Genomic DNA, 21,266 nt, shown 5'->3' on the forward strand with positions numbered 1-21,266 from the left:
TAACTAGGTATCGATGCTTGAACTTGAAACTCTACTCTTGAGTATGAAAACCCAAATGGCAGTTCCAGGGTCCCCGGCATTCAGGACCAGGTCTCCGACGCTTGAGCTCGGGTCCATCGAGGTCTAGCCTAGGATCCTAGTGCTCGAGTTTGATGCCCTGGCATCCATGCCCAGGTCCGTTGAGCCTAGGCCCAAAGCCCTAGTGCCCATGCCTGATGTCCTAGCACTTGAGCCCGGGTTCATAAATGCTATGCTTGGGTCCCCGATGCTCAAGCTCTGGTCCCTGGCACTTAGGCTTGGGTTCACAAAGGCCGAGCATGAGTCTTCGGCACTCGAGCTTAAGTCTTTAATATTTAATTATATTATATTTTTTTTATTTCTTTTTCTTTTTCCTTCTTCCTCGGCCGGTGGCCAGCCACGGCAGTGGCCGATGACTAGCCACGGGCGAGGGACGAGCTCGCCCAAGGCCGATGAGGCTTGAGGCCTTGCCAAAGGTCAGTGAATCATGGCAAGCTCGAGGAGGAGGCAGTGAGCTCATGGCCTCACAAGTCGACGGTGAGCTCGAGGCCTTACTAGAGGTCGATGGGTCACAGTAAGATCGAGGCCTCGCAAGTCATGGCAAGCTTGACCTCATTAATCTGGTAAGGCTTGAGGTCTTCAAATCTGGCGAGGTGGAGCCTTGCCCAAGGCTGGCTTGGCTCAACTTGTCAGAATCTAGTGATATTGAGCCTCGCTAGCCTTGGGCGAGCTCATCCCTCACTTGTGGCGAGGGACTAGCTTTAGGCTAGTCGCCGGTTGTCGCCATGGCTAGCCACCGGCTAAGGAAGAAGGAAAAAGAAAGAGAAAAAAGAAAAAAAATAGAATGTTTGGTAATTTTCTTTAGGAAAATCAAATCAAATTTTTCATATCAAACAGTATAAATTATTTTCTAGTTCATTTTCAAGTTTTTGCTAAACACCAGAAAATATTGTTTATTTTTCTAAAAAATATTTTCTAAAAATATCATATTTTCTGCGAAACAAACAGAGCCTAAAATAGAAATTGTAATGCCATACGAAATTTTGTGGAACCACTTCCAACTCTTCTAAAAGCTTAAACTGTTAAATGAAGACATATTTAATATTTTAAAAATTTATCATCCATTAATCATGTTTACCATAAGAGTAAAGATATGTGTATCTCATGTTATCATTGCAATATCTATAACTTATTTCATTAAGCGAAGAGGTTGCACTCCGAAGATGTGTTATCAATAAATACATCTTTGTCATGTTAATATTTTTAATTTATTTTATTCAAGTTTGGTGTGTGCAGAAATTTCGTCAAATAGAGAAATTCATTTTAATTAAGACTAAACAAAAAAAAAGAACAAACTAAAGATACATTTTAATGATAAATAAAATATTTAGATTAAATTAGATTGTTCGAGAAGTTCAATTCAGTCTGTCCAGAGATAAGTCACCCTCACTTCCACTTTGACTATCAATTAAACAGAATTTTAAAACATTATAGCTTATATAAATATAGTTGATTATCTTTCCTATGTTTAATTATAAGAAAATTAAATAGAACATAGATCCCGTTACTTCAAAAATTACAATACATCTATCTTAAACTTGCAATATATCGGTCCAAATGCACCTTTTTAGAATATAATTTGCGGTGTAACAAATCCGCTTATCCGAGAATAACAATTAAAATAATTTAAATTAAAATTTGAGTCAAGTCAGTTTGTTGTAGTTGTTACATTCAGATATAACAACCAAGGAGGGGTGAATTGACGAAACGTAACTAAGTATGATTTTGCAGACTCATTTCGTGTAAGTAGAGGTGATCGGTTCCAGGTGGGTTGGATCCATATTTGGAACCTGAAATCAACCCTATTATAATCGATTTTCAATTTTTGGAACCTGAAACCTACCCTGTTTTTCCTAGACCCTGATTTGAAACCAACCCTGATTTTCCGATCCGGTTTCAGGGTTTACCCGAGAACCTGTTTTTTTTTTTTTTGTTCCTTTTTCTGGTTTCATTTTTTTCTAGCAAAATAATATAGGTAGTAATGAAACAATTCAAAGTAAAAGATCTACCTGATCGGCAAGCCAAAAAGGCGGAAAAAACACACGCATAGTACGGACGCCAAGATGACCGAACCCTAGCCTCTTCAACACATAGGTAGGCGACGAGCTGGATTGCATTCTTACGACGACTGAGGAGGCGCTTGCGAATAGAGAAATCATGAGAGACAAAAGAGGTCGCGAAGAGAGAAGAGAGAAACCGTGAAAGACAGACTAGGTAGCCGGGTAGGGTAACGTAATCTAGGGTTTTTACTTTTTTTTACATTATCTCAAAACCGATTCTAAAACCGGTTTGGGTCGGTTTTTACTTGGAATCGGAAATCGGACCGGTTATAACCAGTTCCCAAAAAATGGAACCGGTTCCCGGACCGGTTCTTGTTAGAACCGGTTCCCGGACCTATTTTTTGGGTAGGCCGGTCCGGTTTCCGAGTAAACCCGGTCTGGTTGCACACCCCTACGTGCTAAGGCTGTGGTGACAAGCTTGTCAATCTCGGACCTTCCAGTTGTGGGTAGTGCGAAATAACTATGGCTCGAACTGAATATCCCATAGTGGAAGGCCCTTAACATTCAGTGGTGTTGCTATTGCTGTTGCCACTCGCCACCCTTGTCAAAATAAAAAGAGTAATAGAATCTCTTTGGTTATAGTGAAATTGAAATTCACACTACCAAAATAGGCGAGTTACCTTAGGTGCCTATCAAAGCATCGACGACTATCCTTCCTATATTACTTAACCAAGCAAAGTATTAGTGGATTTAAGATTATAACATCTTATCATGAACACAACCTTTTCTTTAGAATAATTATGGTATTTGAGATTGATAATTTAATTTGATCGAATTAGTCAAGGATGGAATTGGCGGCGTCGTTGGTTAGGTTTTGTCAATAAGTTGTACTATGAATGGTGCTTCCAAATTAGCAAATACCTGATTCTTTCTTCTTCCGCTGGAAATCGCTATTTTCCTACTGACTAGGAAAAAGTATATCCTATCATTATATTATTTCGCAAAAAAGAAATGGAAAAAAAATGGAAAACAAAAAAGCTGGCTCCATCAATCCGTCATTCTTGTTTTGTGCTCATTCTGAAAGTGCTAGAAAGGATAGGGATTAGACCTTTTAACGGGAAGCAAAGAAGTGCAGCTTTCCCATAAAAGAAAAGAAAGGAAACGAAAGTAAAAGAGAGAATGCAATCCGGTCCCAGCAACTATTTACGTTTTAAAGCTCTATTTGTTTCACCAAAAAAATTTATCCGAAAATATGTTCCGACATTTGGATCGCTTAAACGGTAATTCTTTTCATGATCAACGGAAAGTCTAGCCTGAAATTAATAAAATTCTTTCCTTTTATAAAAATTTAGAAATCAAATTTTGAAAATACGACTTTCCATGGATGTTTGGGCCGCAGACCTCGGCGCTCAAGCATGGGAATTTCGACACCTGTGCCCGGGTCTTTAGTAGTGGGGCTCGAGTCCTAGAGGCCGAGCCTAGGTCCATAGTACGTAGTTCCGCTCAGGTCTCTCGAGGTCGGTCCCAACTCGCTGGTGCCTATGCTCAGGTCCAGGTTCCATGCTCGAGTACCTTGCACCCACGCACAAGTCACTAGCACTTCGGCTCTAGTCCATCGGGGCCAGTCCCGGTTTCACGACAACTAGGCTTGGTTACTCAAAAGCTAGACTTGGGTCTCTCAACATTGTCACTAAGTCCCCCATGCCCATGCTTGGATCCCCACCAATTGTGCCCGAGTACTCGGTTGGACCCAAATCCCTCAAGGTCGAGCTCTAGACTCCAGTGACCATGCCAGTGCCAAAAAGGCATTACAGGAATCATTTTCCGCCAACCCAAATGCTGACCTAAGCTTAGCGAGTTGGTATCGCTGCATTAGATTACTTATTATTGAAATTAAGGCCTCATAAACCCAACTAGCTAAAGCACTATTTCACCATTTTTATCAAGGTTTGCCGAAAAATTTCTAGGATTTGGTTGTGTTGTGGCATCATTTGATGGACATGTAATCACCTCCTACGGAATTGCATGGATCATACCGTGAATATTTCCACAACATGTCAAACAAAGAAAAGTTTTGCTTTCATGTGACACAGAAACCAAGAGAAAACTACGCTTGAGGACCATAAGCAAACAAATATTCCAAAAGCCAATCAAACAAATTCCAAAGGTCTCCATCCCTATTGGAAACAAACAGTCATGTGACATAGGAACAAAGAGAAAACTACAGCTGATGAATAGAAGCAAACACAAATATTCCCAAAAACAGCAGATTAAACAAATTCCAAAGGATTCTTTTTCCTATCTATGATTCCGAATGGGCCTCCTCCTCCACATCTTGTGTACCATTGCCTCGGACTGATGTGTGCTAGGAATTCATCAAAATGAAAACCGATCTTGTTAACACGCCTTACACCTCATTCATTTTAAGGTCCAGCCACAGTACCATAATCAGCCGCTTGACGCGCCAAATTGCTGCAAAACGGAATAAATTATACTCTCTTCTGTTGTGTATACCCATGCTAAACCGATATTTGTTCTCTATAGAATGATATTAAATCAATGACCCATAGCCGAGAGAGAGAGAGAGAGAGAGAGAGAGAGAGAGAGAGAGAGAGAGAGAGAGAGAGAGAGAGAGAGAGAGATAGATACTTGATCAATGCCAAGAACGGTACCATACAATACATAGCGAAAAAAATGGCAATAACCCTAACGCCAAATGTAAATGCATATATCTTAAGCGAGAAAAGAACAATAACCAACCCACCCACAGTAAAAATCAGTAAGAATAATTATCCTTCAATTATTCCTCGAGGTGATTTCAGTTTTCACTATCAACTCAATGTAAAACTATCATCAAATGTATTTCGATGCAACCTAAGCTCACTCTATCCATGACTTGACATCAAAGGACTAGATGTGCATTCGAACTACTATTTATTAAAGAGATCATAATCCACACCTTAGTTCTGAGATTTTCAAAGATTCCACTCAGCAACCTATCCCCTGCTATTTGCCTGAATTTTTGTATCAGCTCATGCCTTGGAATCTTTCTCTCCTGGAAAATGATGATAATGTGTTAGGCTCATTTCAAAATTAAAGGTAAGCAGAAAACAAATCTTGAACGCCAAGAACTAAGTGATGACAATGCTGACGTGGCACTTACTTTGAAGTCCTTATGATACTTGGAGATTAAACTGACACGAGATGGAGGTAAGATCTTTGAGAGTTCCGAAATCATAACCGGAAATGGTATCCAAGTGGAAGTCGATTTCAATGACTTCTCCGGAGTTGCCAAGCACCCTATTTCATATTTATCTCACAAACCATCAAATATGGTTGATTGAACAGACAAAGTCAAACACACAAAAATGGTCGATGCAAAAGCATGAATGAGAAAGAAAATTTTATTACCTCTCCAGCAACAAGGGGCTTTAAAGCTGACAATGTACTCCGGCAACACGTGAGTATTCATATGGGTGCTCCAAACAATGTATCTCCTAGGAGATGATAAGTTGTCGACTCCCGAGTCAAACTCCTCCGAACTGGGATGAGACTGTTCCGAGCCAGGACTGACAAGCTCCGATTTCCCCAGTATGACCCGGCAAAGCAAAAGATGCCTCAGGCCATCTTCATCGATAGAAGCGGATTTAACACTGCCAAAGCATTACAAAGAAACTATCTAACTCCAATATCATCACATGCACAACATTTTAACATGAGCCAGCAAACAACATGCTCTTGAAACATGCACGTTCTATAAATTTAACCGATCATGGTTTAAAAGGGAAATACACTAACAAGCTAAATCAACATATCTTCATCACATTACCATTTTCCAAACCTAACCTCTCGTTTATTTGTGCAATTATTAAGGGCGGATTCAACATTGCCAAAGCATTACAAAGAAACTAAGGCCTATATCATCACATGCACATCATACTAACATGAGTCAAGACACATATGCTCGAGAAATATACTACTTGTATTTGATTTAATTGATCATACCTTGAAAGGGAAGTACAATAATATGCCAAATTAACATATCTTCATGATATTGCAATTTTTCAAATAGTATCTCTCAATTGTTTACGCAATTAAAGGGAAAAGAAGAGGAACTCCGGTACCTTTCGAGAAGATGATCATGAGGAGCCAAATAAACTCCACAACCATACAAGCCATTGTTCTCAGGCTTCCCACTGTAACCAAATCCATAGGACAAGATCTTGGATACCTCTTCCTTCGAGGTCGCGTACCACGCGTGCACTATGTTGGCAGTGTTGTCACCACCTTTCATCTGCACTGCCTGCGAGTGAACCTGAAACGCTTGGGCCCGTCCTTTCGCCGAGACACCAGAGTAGCAATTCTGGTGGATTGCCACCAAGGTAACTTGCACCCCGAACGCAGCTAGCCTCGAAACAAATCTCTCCTTGATAAGGCGGTAGGCCTTGTCTCCCTCGCCGAGTTCCATCAACCCACCGCTGATGAAAAGCAACGGAGGAGTGCCAGATTGACCGGCAGAGACAATAGTCTTGCAATTGGAGACGGATGAATTCGGATCCTGATCGTCCATCTGATCGTCCTGAGCCAGACGATTGAGATCAATTGCCGGACGGTTGAATTCGAGTGCTACTGCATCAGGATTTGCGGTCTGGAGAGTTGGTGACTGACATTGATTCATGCAGTGCACCATTCTTGACCGAAGATGGAACGTCTCAAAATACTGTGTCCCAAAAACAAACAAAAACGAAGCGATTCACAAAAATTTTACTACCGCTAGAACAAAAAACTACCGCAAAACGGTATGGATTGAACAAATAACAATCGAAACACAGAACCAACGAAGATCCAAAGCTTTCAGTCCATGGAGTGATCGCAGTTGCAAAACCAAGCCTGCCGAAATGCCAACCAAAAGCACTAAAGGACAGATTCTCGAGGTCTGGTCATCGAGTGAAGCAAGAAAAGATGGCAAACAAACAGAGCGGCCGAACACAGAAATGAGAAAGTTGAAATCTAATTCTCAGAAACAAGGGTGCGCATGTCTGGAAGCTTATAGAGGCTTTCTGGAGATCGAATTCTGTGGGCTTCGATAAAGATTCCGATCGAAGCAAGAAGAAGAAGGACTCATACCCAGTTTCTGGAACGAAAGAAATGGAGGTTGGTCGGCGAGTGTGCGTAATGTCTTCAATGGATTAAGTGTGTGAATGAATAAGAGGAAGAGGCGTGTTTGAGTTTGTAAGAGGAGGATTTTGAAGAAGAAAACCGACGGAGCGGCCTTCTGTCTCGTGCCTCTCACACGTCCACCGACCCACGTATTGTATCTACAATCTTCTTCATTTTTTTTTTCTGGCAGTATCGGTTGTTAACACTGATATGGAACAATTAATGAATTCTTTTGTTTTTAAATTAATAGGAAATCTAAGTGCACTTGTTGAATATTTAAACAAAGAAGATTTGGTTCCGAACAAAAAAAGAACTAGTTAACAAGTTCGGTTTAATAATCAAACATCGTCTTCCATGTGTCATGCATGACCAGGAAATTGAAATTGAAAATCTTGCTGTATCAGTCAACTAACACATACCGTAATTTATTTACGCACCAGAATATGATGAAAACGGTTTGATAATAGCTACTATTAGTGAAATGAGAAAGGTAAAATAATTATAATTGCCAACGCAACGATTGCCGCTCCTTCACGGACTTAATTAAGCCTCTAAAAGCTCATATATTACCTCATAAATAAACATTCTATTGATGTGTGCCGGAGTTATGACGAGGAACTAAGCAAGAAAATTTGGTTTCAGAGTATTATTGACAATTTGTGTACTAAAATTGAAAAATGTACAGTTGTTTTTGAATTAAGGAATAGCCAAGATTGCCATTTAGCTTAAAATAAACAAAAGTGACATATCAACTTCTCATGAATACTTCAATAGGCGCATCACAATATTTTTGAATTTCATGGCTAAATCGCTTTATCTCGTTGTTTGCTAGTTACGTGTCGAATTCTTAGTATTATTTGCCTCTTTTGGTTCGCGTGGACATCTAACTCATTGCCTATGAGGAAAGAATAAACATTTCTTGATAAGGAGAAGCAAAATGGGTGGTTGAGAGAGACAAAAAAGAGAAGTCAACAAATTATTGGAAAGTCGGTACGTAGATAAGGGCTTAGGTAATGTGGCTCATCTTCAACTATTACGTTAAGCTTCTGACGATGAACTTTGTTATGAACACATTGAGCTGTTTGATAAATAAGAATAATTGATGTAATTTCGTAGACAAATTTCTCAAGTAATGACCAGCCTATCATTTCTTCATAGTTTATGCGAGCATCAAGTAAAGTGTATATAAATTCAATAATATAAAAATTGAGTTTCGTGCAATTACAATGATATGGGATCCAGTAATGTTCTCTTTCGATTTGCAATAACGAAAACAACGGATATATCGATTGCCTTCAACTCACTTTATTAATCAATAATTGGACAATATAGTACATTTATACGTTTGTTTTTCGATTTGCAGAGCAAAGCGATATTTATTAGGGGTGATCGGTTCCCGGTCCGGTTCGGTTCTAAGGTGGATCCTGGAACCGGACCGGGAGAACCAGTTCCCAATTTTGGGAACCGGGGACCGGACCGGTTGTTCCTAGAACCGGAAAGCGGTCACTTAGAGTTTAGTTCTATTTTTTGGTCAAACAGTTAGGGTTTAGTTCACATTTTACTAATTTTTGTCAATGAATTTATATCAATAAAGTTCACTTAGGGTTTAGGTCACATTTTACTAATTTTTGTCAATGAATTGATGTCGATGAAGTTCATTTACGGTTTAGTTAACATTTTACTAATTTTTTGAAAAAAATTAAAATATATATATAGTCGGTCCGATCCGGTCTGTCCGATCCGGCCTGGTTCCCCCTTGGAACCGGGAACGGGACCGCCCGAACACCGATTCCACTTTTAGGAACTGGGAACTAGACTGACACTCCTGGAAACCGGACCAAACCGGCCGGTCCGGTCCTGTCTGGGCGGTCCGTTTTGCATACTCCTAATATTTATGGCATCTTTTTTCTCCCCAAGATGTCAAAAAGAGGTAAAAGAGATTTTATGTCCGAAAAAGAAAAGGAATATGTTCTCTTCTGGCCAAGCAAGAAAATCAAATTACTTAAGACGGAAGGACAATTATTACTCGTCCAGTTAAGATAGGTTTATTACATCAGCAAAAGGAGGAATATAATTAAAACAAGGGATAAGGTTTTTTACATTAGTTAAAGAAGGAATAGAATTAAAACATGGGATAGGGTTTATCACATCAGGTAAAGAAGGAATAAAATTAAAACATGGGATAGGTTTAGTGCTGTCAAGCTGCAGCTCTAGAAATGTCTTTCCACCACACATCCGTGAACTTTGTAAGAAATGGCCCCACTTTATTTGAAAAATCGTAACACCGTCTCAATTCGAACAAAAATAAAAAAAAATTTAAGCCTCGAATTTCTTCACGGAAAAATAACTTTGCTAAAAAAATATTTTCAAATTACCATTTTTTTTATTATACTTTACAAATAATATGGAAGTCACATTTCAACTAATAATTCGGGAATATTATGAAACACGTATATCAGAAAAGTCTTGCATATAACTCGGTCTTCCAAGTTTAAGTGCTGTGGACCCAAGCTTGGGCAGTGGGGTCCCGTGGGCATCGAGGACTCTAGTAAGGCTGACGTAATCAATCCATCGTTCTTGTCTTGTGTTCACTCTAAATCAGCAGGACTAGATTGGGATTAGACGTTTTTTTCCAGTAAGCAAAGAAGTACAGCTTTCCCAAAAAAGAAAAGGAAGTCAAAAGAGCGAATGCAATCCAGTCCCAGCAACTATTTTCCTTGTGAAGCACTATTTATTTCGCGAAATTTTTTTTATCTGGAAACATTTTTCGGCTTTGGAATCCTTTAGAAAAATGAGTCAACGGTAAATATTTTCATAGTTAACGAAAAACTTGGCCTAAAATTAAGGAAAATGATTTTCTCTTTTAAATTTTAGAAATCAATTTTCGAAGTACGAGTAGACATGGATGCTTGGACCAGAGACGTCGTCGCTGGAGCATGGAAAACCCGACACTTGTGGCCGGGTCCTTAGTGGTCGAGCTCAAGAATGACCAGGGACTTGGGCTTGGGCTTCTTCCATAACATTCTCTGACCTTGTTTTTTTTTTTTTCAATTTAATCAATTGAAATCAAGCTTAATTTTGGCATGAATCTAACCTCCAATCCGCAGATTAAGCTACCTATCAAAGGAGGAAAACTTTTAGTTGCAGTTTTGCATCTTTGAAGGCAAAGCAAGCACCACCACATTGATAAGGTTGACTACCATTTATAGACAGGCTCACATAGTACCTCTAAGCTACTCTCCCATAAAGGAAACCTGAATAGACATATCATGAACCATGCTGAATAAAGATGCATAATTTTGAAAAAGAGGTGGATAGAGATAACTCTTCCCCTAAACATTCCTAGCTCAAGCCCTATTCCGCCATTTTTATCGAGGCTTGCCACCAAAATTTCGAGATCTGGTTGTCTTGCGACAAGTTATTTCATGGAAATATTATTATATCCTATGTAATTACACAGATCATACAGTAAATATTCCCACAACATGTCAAACAAAGAAAAGTTTTGCTTTCACTAGGATTTCCCATTCTCCATTAGAAACATGTAGTCATGTGACATGGGAACCAAGGGAAAACTACAGTTGAGGTCCATAAGCAAACAAATATTCCAAAAGACAAGCCAATCATACAAAATCCAAAGGTCTCCATCTCCATTGGAAACAGTCATGCGACATAGGAACCAAGAAAAAACTACAGTTGATGATTATAAGTAAACACAATCATTCCAAAAGATCAGCATATCATACAAATTCCAAAGAGTCTTTTTCCTATCTATGATTCCAAATGCACCTCCTCGTCCACATCTTGTGTACCATTGGCTGGGTTTGATGTGTGCGAGGAACTCATCAATAATGAAAACCAAACTTATTAACACCCCTCACATCCCATTCACATTCAAGTCCATCCATACTCCCATAATCAGCCTCTTCACGCCCCAAATTGCTGTAAAACGGAATGAACTATACTCAGTTCTCTTGTGTATAGTAAGTATGCAATGCTAAAGAGATGTTTTATTCTCTATACAATAACACTAAATCAATGACCAACAAGAGAGAGAGAGAGAGAGAGAGAGAGAGAGAACTGCTTGATCAAAAAGAAACTTGTGTGCAAAGAACTATAACATATAATACATAGCAAACTATAATGGCTATAACCCTAAAGCCAAATGTAAATGCATATATCTAAGGCAAGCAAAGGCTAATGAATCCACCCACCCACAGTAAAAATCAGTAAGAATAATTATCCTGCAATTATTCCACGCGTCAACCTCAATTTTCACTATCAACTCACCGCAACAGAAACCATCATCCAAGTTGTGTAAAAGTTGCAACCTAACCTCTCTCTATCCATGACTTGACATAAAGGCCTATATGTGCGTTCGAACTACTGTTTATCAAAGGAATCATAATCCACACCTTAATTCTGAGAGAAGGAAATTGAAGTGTCGCATGTGAAGACAAGAGATCAAGTAACAGATATATTTATGAAACCTCTCAAGATTGATGCCTTTCAGAAGTTCAAGAGTCTGCTTGGAATGATTAATGGAAGAGAATTCGGTTTTACGGGGCATGTTAGTAATTAAACCAAATTCATTAGAGTTGTGAGTGTTTCACCTTCAAATTATCCCATCAGTTTTGAGACTTTTAATGATTCCAATCACCACCCTATCCCCACCTACTTGCCTGAATTCTCGTATCAGCTCATGCCTTGGAATCTTCCCTTCCTGGAAAATGATGACAACCTGTTAAGGTAATTCCAAAATTAAAGCTATCTAGAAGATAAAGCTTAAAAGCCAAGAACTAAGTGATGTCAATGTTCATTTGGCACTTTCTTTGTGGTCCTTATGATACTTCGAACTATTGTTTATCAAAGGAATCATAATTCGCACCTTAGTTGTGAAAGTTTTAAAGATTTCAATCAGCAACCAATCCCCTGCTACTTTCCTGATTTTTTGTATCAGCTCATGAGTTGGACTCTTCCTCTCCTGGAAAATGATGATATTGTGTGAAGCTAATTTCAAAATTAAAGTAGTAGAAGATAAAGCTTAAAAGCCAAGACCTAAGCGATGACAATGTTGATGTGGCACTTGCTTTGTGGTCCTTATGATACTTCGAACTATGGTTTGTCAATGGAATCATAAACTATACCTTAGTTCTGAGACTTTTTATAATTTCAATCAGTAACCAAGCCCTTGCTATTTCCCTTAATTTTTGTATTAGCTCGTGCCTTGGAATCTTCCCCCTCTGGAAATGATGACAATGTGTTAAGCTAATTTCAAAAGTAAAGGTAAGCAGAAGATAAAGCTTAAAAGCCAAGAACTTAGTGATAAAAATGCTGATGTGGCACTTGCTTTGTGGTCCTTATAGTGCTTGTAGATCAAGCTGACATCAGATGGAGGTAAAATCTTCAAGAGTTCCCAAATCAAACTCGAAAGTGGTGTTGAAGGGGTACCCAATTTTTGCGGCTTCTCTGGAGTTGTCAAGAACCCTATTTCATATTTATCTCACAATCATCAGACGTGGCTGATAGGACAAACAAAGTCAAACACACAAACATGGTCAATGTAAAAGTAGGATTGAGAAAGAAAATTTTATTACCTCTTGAGCAAGAAGGGAATCTAAAGCTCACAATGTACACCGGCAACACACGAGTGTTCAAATGACTACTCCAAATTCTCAATCTCATCGAAAATGATAAGCCGTTGCCGGCCATGTCGTACTCTTCCGAACTGGGATGAGATTGTTCCGAGCCAGGATTGACAAGTTCTGATTTCCCCAGTATGACCCGACAAAGCAATAGATGCCTTAGCCCATCTTCATCTGTAGGAGCGGATATTACACTGCTGAAGCATTACAAAGAAACTATCTAAGAGCAATATCATCACATGCACAGCATACTAAGATGAGTCGAGAAACAACATGCTCGTGAAACAAACTCATTCTATAAATTTAACCGTTCATAGCTTAGAAGGGAAATATTCTAACGCGCTAAATCAACGTATCTTTGTGATCGTACCACTTTCCAAACAGTATCTCTCTCGATTATTTATGCATTTGATAGGGGCAGATTTAAATTGCAAAAGCATTACAAGGATAATCAAGGCCTATGTCATCACATGCACAACATACTAACATGAGTCAAGAAACCATATGCTCACGAAATATACTCCTTGTATTGGATTTAACCGATCATAGCATGAAAAGGAAATATACTAACGCACAAAATTAGCTTATCTCCGTGATTGTACCGTTTTCCAAATAGTATCTTTCAATTATTTACGGAATAAAAGGGAAAAGAATCATATTTCGGTACCTTTCAAGAGGATAACCATAAGGAGCAAAATAAACTCCACAACCATACAAGCCATTGTTGTCAGGCCTCCCACTGTAGCCAAAACCATTGGACAAGATCTTGAATACCTCTTCCTTCGAAGCCGGATACCATGCGCATTTCACGTGGGCGGTGTTGTCGCCGCCTTTCTTCTGCACTGCCTTTGAGTAAACTTGAAACGCTTGGTACCGTGCTTTAGCCAAGACATCAGAGCAGCAATTCGCGTGGATTGCCTCCAAGATAACTTGCATCCCAAGCGCAGCTAGCCTCGAGAAGTCCTCTTTGATAAGGCCGTGGACCTTGTGTCCCTCGCTGAGTTCCACCAACATACTGCCGTTGAACAGCAACGGAGGAGTGCCAGATTGATCAGCAGAGACAACACTCTTACATTCGGAGACGGATGAATTCGGATCATGATCGTCCATCGGATCGTCCAGAGGTCAACGGTTGAGATCAATCGCCGGATGGTTGAATTTACGTGCCACTGCATCAGGAGTGGCCGTGTGTACAGTGGGTGAACGACATCCTTGCGTATAGTGCGCCATTCTTGACCGAAGAGAGAAGTCCCAAAGAACTGCGTTAAAAAAACAAATAAAGGATACGATTCACAAAAATTTAAAACAAAAGCCTACTGCAAAAATGGTACGGATTGAAGAAAGAACAATCGAAACATGGAACGAATGAAGATCCAAAGCTTTTAGTCATGGTGGGATCGCAGTTGCAAAACAGAACCTCACGAATTGCCAACCAAAAGCACTAAACGACTGATTCTCAAGGTCTGGTCATCGAATGATGCAAGGAGATGAAAACAAGCAGAGAGATGAACACAAAACGAGAAAGTTGAAAATCTAATACTCAGTAACACGGTTACGCATCTCGGGAATAGAGGCTTTCAGCAGATCGGATTCTGTGGGCTTCAAGAAAGATACCGATCAAAGCAAGAAGAAGAAGGACTCGTACTTGATTTCTCGAACGAGAGAAATGAAGGTTGGTCCGCGTGTGCGCGTAACGTCTGCTGCGGAGTGAATGTGAGAGTGGCGAGATTGAATGAGAGAGTAGGGTTTTAAGTTTTTTCTTTTGCTTAAATAATAAGAGGAAGAGGCGAGTTTGAGTTTAAAAGGGGAGGATTTTGAAGAAGAAAACAAGCAGAACAGCCTTCTCTCTCGTTCCTCTCACACACCCACCCACACAATAGGATTTTGAAGAAGAATTGTCTCAACAATCTTCTTGATTTGTCTTTTTATCTGACGGTGTCGGGTGTTAACAAGTGTTCTGAAACGCTTGTTGAATATTAAATAAAGAAAATTTGTCATTTTCAAACATTGTCTTCCTTGTGTTGTGCGTGACCAGGAAGTTGCAAATGAAAATCCATCTTTATCGAGTAAGATTAATGAATACCGTTAAAGCGCTAGTTAACAAAACCGGCTTAGTAATTGGTGTAGAATCTTGGGTGAAACATGAAAGGTAAAATATTTCCGCGCCAAAACAGTTTAATAATCGGTAGAGAATCAATCAGTGAAAAACAAAAGATCACGCGACCGTTTAAATAATAGAATGTATTGGGGTTTGATTAAAAAAACGAATGTATTGGTGAAACAAAAAAGGTAAAATATTTATGATTGAGAAGGCGATGATTGTCGCTCATTCAAAGAATTAATTAAATCTCCTAATGCTCATATATAACATCATAAATAAATATTCTATTGGTGGGTGCCGAAGCTATGATGAGGAACTAAACTAGAAATAATCCTTTCGTATTATTGACAATTAGGCTCCGTTTGTTTCGCGAAAAATGTGACATTTCTGGAAAATGTTTTCTATGAAGTCATTTTCCAGAAAATGACTATATTTTCTAGTGTTTGGCTAAAACCTGAAAATGAACTAAAAAATATTTTAAGCCGGTTGGTTCGATTCTGATTTGATTTTCCTCTTTGCACTCCTTTTAATAATTTTTTACTTTTATTTGTTTTGTTTCTTTATTTTCTTTATTTTTCTTTTTCCTTCTTCTTCGGCCGATCGCCGGCCACGACAACGATTGGCAATCGGCCACAGGCGAGCTTGAGCCGAGGTTCTACCTCTCAAGATCCCAAGAGGTCGAGCCCGCTAGAAGCCAGCTTGCTTGAGCCTCGCCAGATCGGCGAGCTTCAAGCTCGCTTGAAGTCGGCGAGGTTTGAATCTTGCTAGTTTGGCGAGCTAGTGATTTCGGTGAACTCGCCTATGGCCGGCCGAAGGAGAAGCAAAAACAATAACAAAAAAAGAAAAAGAAAAATAATGAAAAATTCGATTTTTTTAAAAGAAAAATATAAAAGACAAAAAATGAAAAATAAAATATAAGATCGGCTCGCCGATGATGACTATTGGCGGTGGTTGGAGGCGTCGGTGATTACACGGTCATCGGTAGTGACAATGATTTCCTTGTTTTGTTGAGTAACTATTTAAATTTTTTTCATCCAATCTTAGTTTATCACAACTCCTACCCTGGATTTCTTATCCAGCATTTTATACGGATATATCCGGGTTTATTAGGTCTAGAGGGCGTTGTCAAACGCTGGATAAGATAAATTGTTATCTTATGCAAACTCAAATCCTAACAACCATACGCAACTTATTAGTAGGCACGCGGCAGTTCATGGTGCATTGATGGGAGATGAATTTGCAAAGACCCATCAGCCAAATTACCATGGCGAGTGGTGTTCGCGTACAATGGTTCTCACTCTCTCTCTCCGGGCTCGGGCCACTTGTGATTTCACATCTGGAGCTTACCAAATCTAGAGCTCACTGCCATGGTTTCCCAAGCTAGAGTACAAGCCCAAAGCCGCCACAAACACTCGAGCTCGTGGCCATGGACGACGGTGACTGGAGTTTCAGGGTGTAATTAGTCAATGAAAACTATTTTCATTATTGTTGACACCAAAATAAGAATCGGCATAAATGCTGAATCGGCTTTAATGCCGAATTTGATGTATATGGAAATTAGCCATCCTTCGAAATGCGTTTGGATAGAATTTGGAAACAGGCTGAGAAGCAGGCGTGAATGGCATCATGTCCCGAATTCGGTAACTAACGAAAATATGTATATTTACCGAAACATGGAAAGTCATAGTTCGGGACGTTGGGATATTTATACTTCGGGATGTTGACCTTTTCCCGAAATTCGGGAAGTTTACACTTCGGGAATATGCTGACATTATAGAAAAGCGGTAAAGATGAATCACAGCTCAGCCACGTAAATCATGATAGCAGGAAGTGATGAGCAAAAAGCGGGGATAGTGAGCACGAGCACATTGTGGGGAGTTACTTGTCCAGATTTGAAGTCATCCTAGCAGTTGAGATCAAGTTTTGGCGGATAAACGTGGTTAGAAAGGACAGTTATTGGAATCGCCAAAGTTCAAAGTTTGAAATATAGAAGTAACTGACGAGCAGTTACAGGGTAAGGAGAGATATAAATACTCAGAAGAAAGAAGAAGACTGCACCAACAACAATGCAAAACCAATCAAGCTTATTTGCGCTTTAGTTTCCTTCATGCCTTTGTTTCCTGCATTTACAGCTTCCTGTAGTTTTAGTTAGCTTTCAAGTCCTTTACAGCTTTCATAGGAGTATTGTAACGTAGTGTGAAACTTTGTTGATCTCAAATCCATTTCCAGTCCATTCGGTTTCTATCCGCTTCATATAATCTTGTGTTACACTTTATCTTTCATCACAACTCTCCTAGTAATCAAGCCACAGAACCTACCTTAATAAAAATCGAAAATCAAAGTTTCGGTGAAGGATATTCCCCGTCGTAAAATGAGCGAACATCTTTTTGGCACGCCCAGTGGGACCTGCGTAATAAGATTTGGAGAAATGGTGAGAACCATGCAATCTGAAGGAATACCAGTGGGTAACGTCAACAATCCAGTTGATGGAACACATTCTGAGCATTCTGCGGCTAATCAAGTTGAGGAAAATGCCGACATTCCTTGGCAATTAACTGAAGAACAAGCCCGCGCATTGGCACCAGATAATACTTTGGTAGCCACGATGAAAAGGATGTTTGAGGAATAGCAGAACGACCTTACCAATCATATAGTGCGACATGTGACTGATGTGATAAAGCCCATGGTGATCAATGCTATAAATGAGGTAATATTGCGTCCCGGTTCATCTTTTTAAGTTCCACCCTTTTATGCAAATCCTCTTGGGACAACATCGTTCCCACCAACATCGGGACCTCCTCATGTTGGATATAATGGTAATGGGGGATCAAATTCTCAACCTCCTGTTAGAATTATACCAAGGCCAGAGAATCCTACCCCTATAAACCTTATGAATGGTGTTAGTGCTTATAATTTCCCTCAAAATGCCCCAAATGATGTTAATTTGGTTAATCCCATAGTCACAAATGCACCACCAGTGCTGAACGTGCCTCCACCAATAAATATGCCTAATGTTGACCATATCAGACCACCTGCACCTCAACCATATCCTCATATGATAGAAAATCCTCTTTATAGGCCACCATTACCCGTTAATTTCAACATGGAGCAGCAGGGGGTGAATAGACGTCAGCAGTTTGATCCTAGGAGTCAAGATCCTTGGTTAGGCCAGCAGAATTTAAGACCATGGAACCCAGATAGAGTGGCAGAATTGGTAATGCAACAATTGGGAGTAGATAGGGGATTTCCAAGGCCAGTATATAGGAAGCCGCATCCCGATTGGGTTGATAACATACCATATCCAAGGGGTTTCAAGATGCCGATTTTGTTGTATTTGGGAGAGGGGATCGATCAAGCGTGGAGCATGTGGGTCGATTCTTGGCACAATGTGGAGAAAGCTGGAACTAATGAGTATTTAAGGCTAAGGTTGTTTCCATTGTCTTTGTCCAAAACAGCATTCACTTGGTATACAAATTTGCCTGCGAATTCTATTCAAACATGGGCCGAGATGAAAAGGCAGTTTCATTCTCAATTTTACCAAACGGTACCAGAGGTAACGGTAGCCGATTTGGCCAAGATGTATCGATATAGTACCGAGACAGTAGATCAGTTTATTGCACGTTTCAAGAAATCCAGAAATCGATGTTTAACATCACTCACTGAGAAGGAGTTCACAGATTTGGCTTTTAACGGTTTGAGGTTTAACCTTAAGGAAAGATTCGAAGGACAAGCCTTTGACGATCTCTTTCAGTTAAACGCTCGGGTTTCCAAGTACGAACACTTGTTAAAGGAGAAAGATAAGAAGCCGAATAAGGACAATCGGCAGACAGTGGCACTTTCTGAAAGTACCGAACATGGTGCTACAGCCGAAGAGGAGAATGAGATAGCCGTAGCAACCATGGTGCTTGAAAAACCGTATGTGTGTCCAACACTTAAACCGACTAGGGTGAGAGATGTGTCCAAGTTCAAGGCTAAGGAGACAAATAACTATTCCTTTGATATTTACAAGTTAGATGAAATATTTGACCTGCTGTTGAAAGATGGAATGATCAAATTATCTGAAGGACAGGTAATCCCGTGAAATGAGGAAATAGCAGATAAGAGATATTGCAAATGGCGTCACTCTACATCTCATGATACAGTAAATTGCATTGTGTTTAGAAAGACTATTCAAGAGGCAATTCGCCAAGGCAAGATTAAATTTGCCGAAGACAAAGGCAAGGCCCTAATGGAAGTAGACACAGACCCTTTCCCGAACATGATCAGCATGGTTAATATACGAGAGACAACAGACGATGACAACAAACAACTTTGCACTCGTTATCACCAGGAGCTGACTCGGCAAGATCGGGAGTTTCCCAGGTTCCAACACGTGAGAGGAGCGAGAGGGAGATACAAATCGGGATCATTTGTCCGCAGGATAAGCAGACCATAGGTAAAATCTGAGATTGTAGCTACCGAAAACTCTTCGGAACAAGTAAGAGAGGAGGAAATTTATTCAAGGCAGACAGCACAGGTGCTTGAAAGAAAAGATGTTGGTCATAGGCATGAGAGAAAGGAATACCACCCTGATTCATCTCGACTAGTCCCTCCAAGTCGGGAGTTGGTTACGCAAGTTCATAAAGAAAACGAAACATTACCGAAGTCTGCAAAGAAAAAGAGTTTATGGCAGCGATATAAGGAAGGTGATCCCAAAGTCGGATTACTTGGAGACCCTAGTGGGAAATTTGACTATGTGGTCTATTATGGAGATACGGATGATTATCCACCTTCATCATTGCCAGTTGAGCCGACTGGTTGGGGAGATGAATTTGATGATCCACCACCATCAATTTCTCAGGAAGTCCACAAAAGAAAAACATTTAAGGTGCCGTATGACCCTCCCGAAGGAAAATGGACAACAGTTAAAGCGCCGGGACAGGCATCTTACAGAACCATCAAGAGGCGTTTCCAGCGAATGAGAAACAAACAAAGGAATTTTGAGAGTGGTTGAGCTAAAGGTACAGCAAGGCAAAATTTACCTTTCACATCTGTCAGCAGGAAAGGTAATTGGGTCTAGAAAAGAAACCCTGATGAAAAAGATCGGATTAACCCAGAACCAGGTGATTCGGGAAGTAGCTCTCACATTGAAATGAAAAAAGGAGTTTCTCAGGTTCCACAGACAATTAATTTTGGGCAGATCACCGTAGCTCTCAACCCAAAACAGCAAAGAAAAGTGAAGCAAAAGAACTTGGATCCTAAATTGTCACAAAAAGATGGCAGAAGTTACCGAGCTGGCTACTCCAAGATATCAAAGAAATATGGTTCTCCAATACAGATAAACATGGTCCACGCTAAACTTCCAGCGAAGTATGGAACTAATTTGATAGTAGAAGAAGACATCGAACACATTTCAGAAAAGGAAACAGCCATGGCAGAATTTCAGTTCCCCGACAAAAAAGCCATCAAGTTTGATAAGGTACCTTCTGAAAAAGCAAAACATTTAAGGTCCTTGATTGTTTCATGCAGGGTCAATGGCAGGTCTGTCGGTAAAATCTTTATAGATGCTGGAGCTACTTTGAACCTCATATCTTACAAATACTTCAAGAAATTAGAAAAAGATGACAATGACATTATCCCATCCAATGTTCAGTTATCTGATTTTCTTGGGGAAGTTACTGAAGTCAAGGGGGCAATAGTGCTGGATTTAACTATAGGGTCCAGGTTGTTTAAAATGACTTTCTTTGTAGTAGAAGCTGATGGTTCATATAATCTATTGCTTGGAAGAGATTGGATACACTCTAATCAGTGTGTGCCTTCAACGTTACATCAAATATTGGCATTTTGGAATGGCGAGAAAGTGGAATATATTGAGGCAGATTCGGGATATGCTTCAATCGGATGGACTGATATTTGTCAAGAACATCGGGATTGTTCACAAGAGGGTTATGTTGTTGAATTACCAAAGGCAAATCCACAGTCCTTTGCTTATTGCCGCTTCGGGGATATGAAAGCTGAATGGATCCCCAAGTCAAGCTTGGCATTAGAAGAATTACACATTCTTTATGGAAAAAGAGTTCGTATTGCAAGAAGTTTGTGAAAGGTACTTCACACATTTGGCGGAAACAGCACAGCAAAAGTTTGAAGCCTCAGATTGTATTGATGAGTGGGAAGAGTTGTTAGTCAAAGAAGAGAGAACAATGGAGGCTCAAGATCCATTATTAGAGGTTGATATAGGAGAGCCTGGTTGTTTTCGTCCAGTGTATGTAAATACGTTTTTGCAAGGGGGCATGAAAGAAAAAT

At 39.9% G+C, this 21,266-nt stretch overlaps 1 protein-coding gene and 1 pseudogene across 2 annotated transcripts in view; both read right to left on the reverse strand.

The window, feature by feature from the left end:
* Positions 1–4,941: 4,941 nt before the first annotated feature.
* LOC115669426 (probable inactive poly [ADP-ribose] polymerase SRO5) overlaps positions 4,942–21,266 on the reverse strand; it is a 30,451-nt gene continuing 14,126 nt past the window's right edge. The window contains exons 2-5 of one of the 2 annotated variants that reach the window (XM_056310220.1): positions 6,203–6,798; positions 5,490–5,731; positions 5,242–5,378; positions 4,942–5,133 (exon numbers count right to left, since the gene is read on the reverse strand). In XM_056310220.1, the coding sequence (XP_056166195.1) occupies positions 4,981–5,133; positions 5,242–5,378; positions 5,490–5,731; positions 6,203–6,768 (1,098 nt within the window). In that variant the 5' untranslated portion in view covers positions 6,769–6,798 and the 3' untranslated portion in view covers positions 4,942–4,980. Of the gene's footprint in view, positions 5,134–5,241; positions 5,379–5,489; positions 5,732–6,202; positions 7,341–21,266 lie in introns of those variants that run through there. The other variant, XM_056310221.1, reaches the window with a different exon arrangement.
* Positions 10,807–14,389, reverse strand: LOC115668607 (probable inactive poly [ADP-ribose] polymerase SRO5; annotated as a pseudogene).

This window comes from Syzygium oleosum, unplaced genomic scaffold (genome assembly GCF_021117445.2).
Source record: "Syzygium oleosum isolate NSW1041296 unplaced genomic scaffold, Sole_v2.1 Sole_v2.03, whole genome shotgun sequence".
NCBI classification, from domain to species: Eukaryota; Viridiplantae; Streptophyta; class Magnoliopsida; order Myrtales; family Myrtaceae; genus Syzygium; species Syzygium oleosum.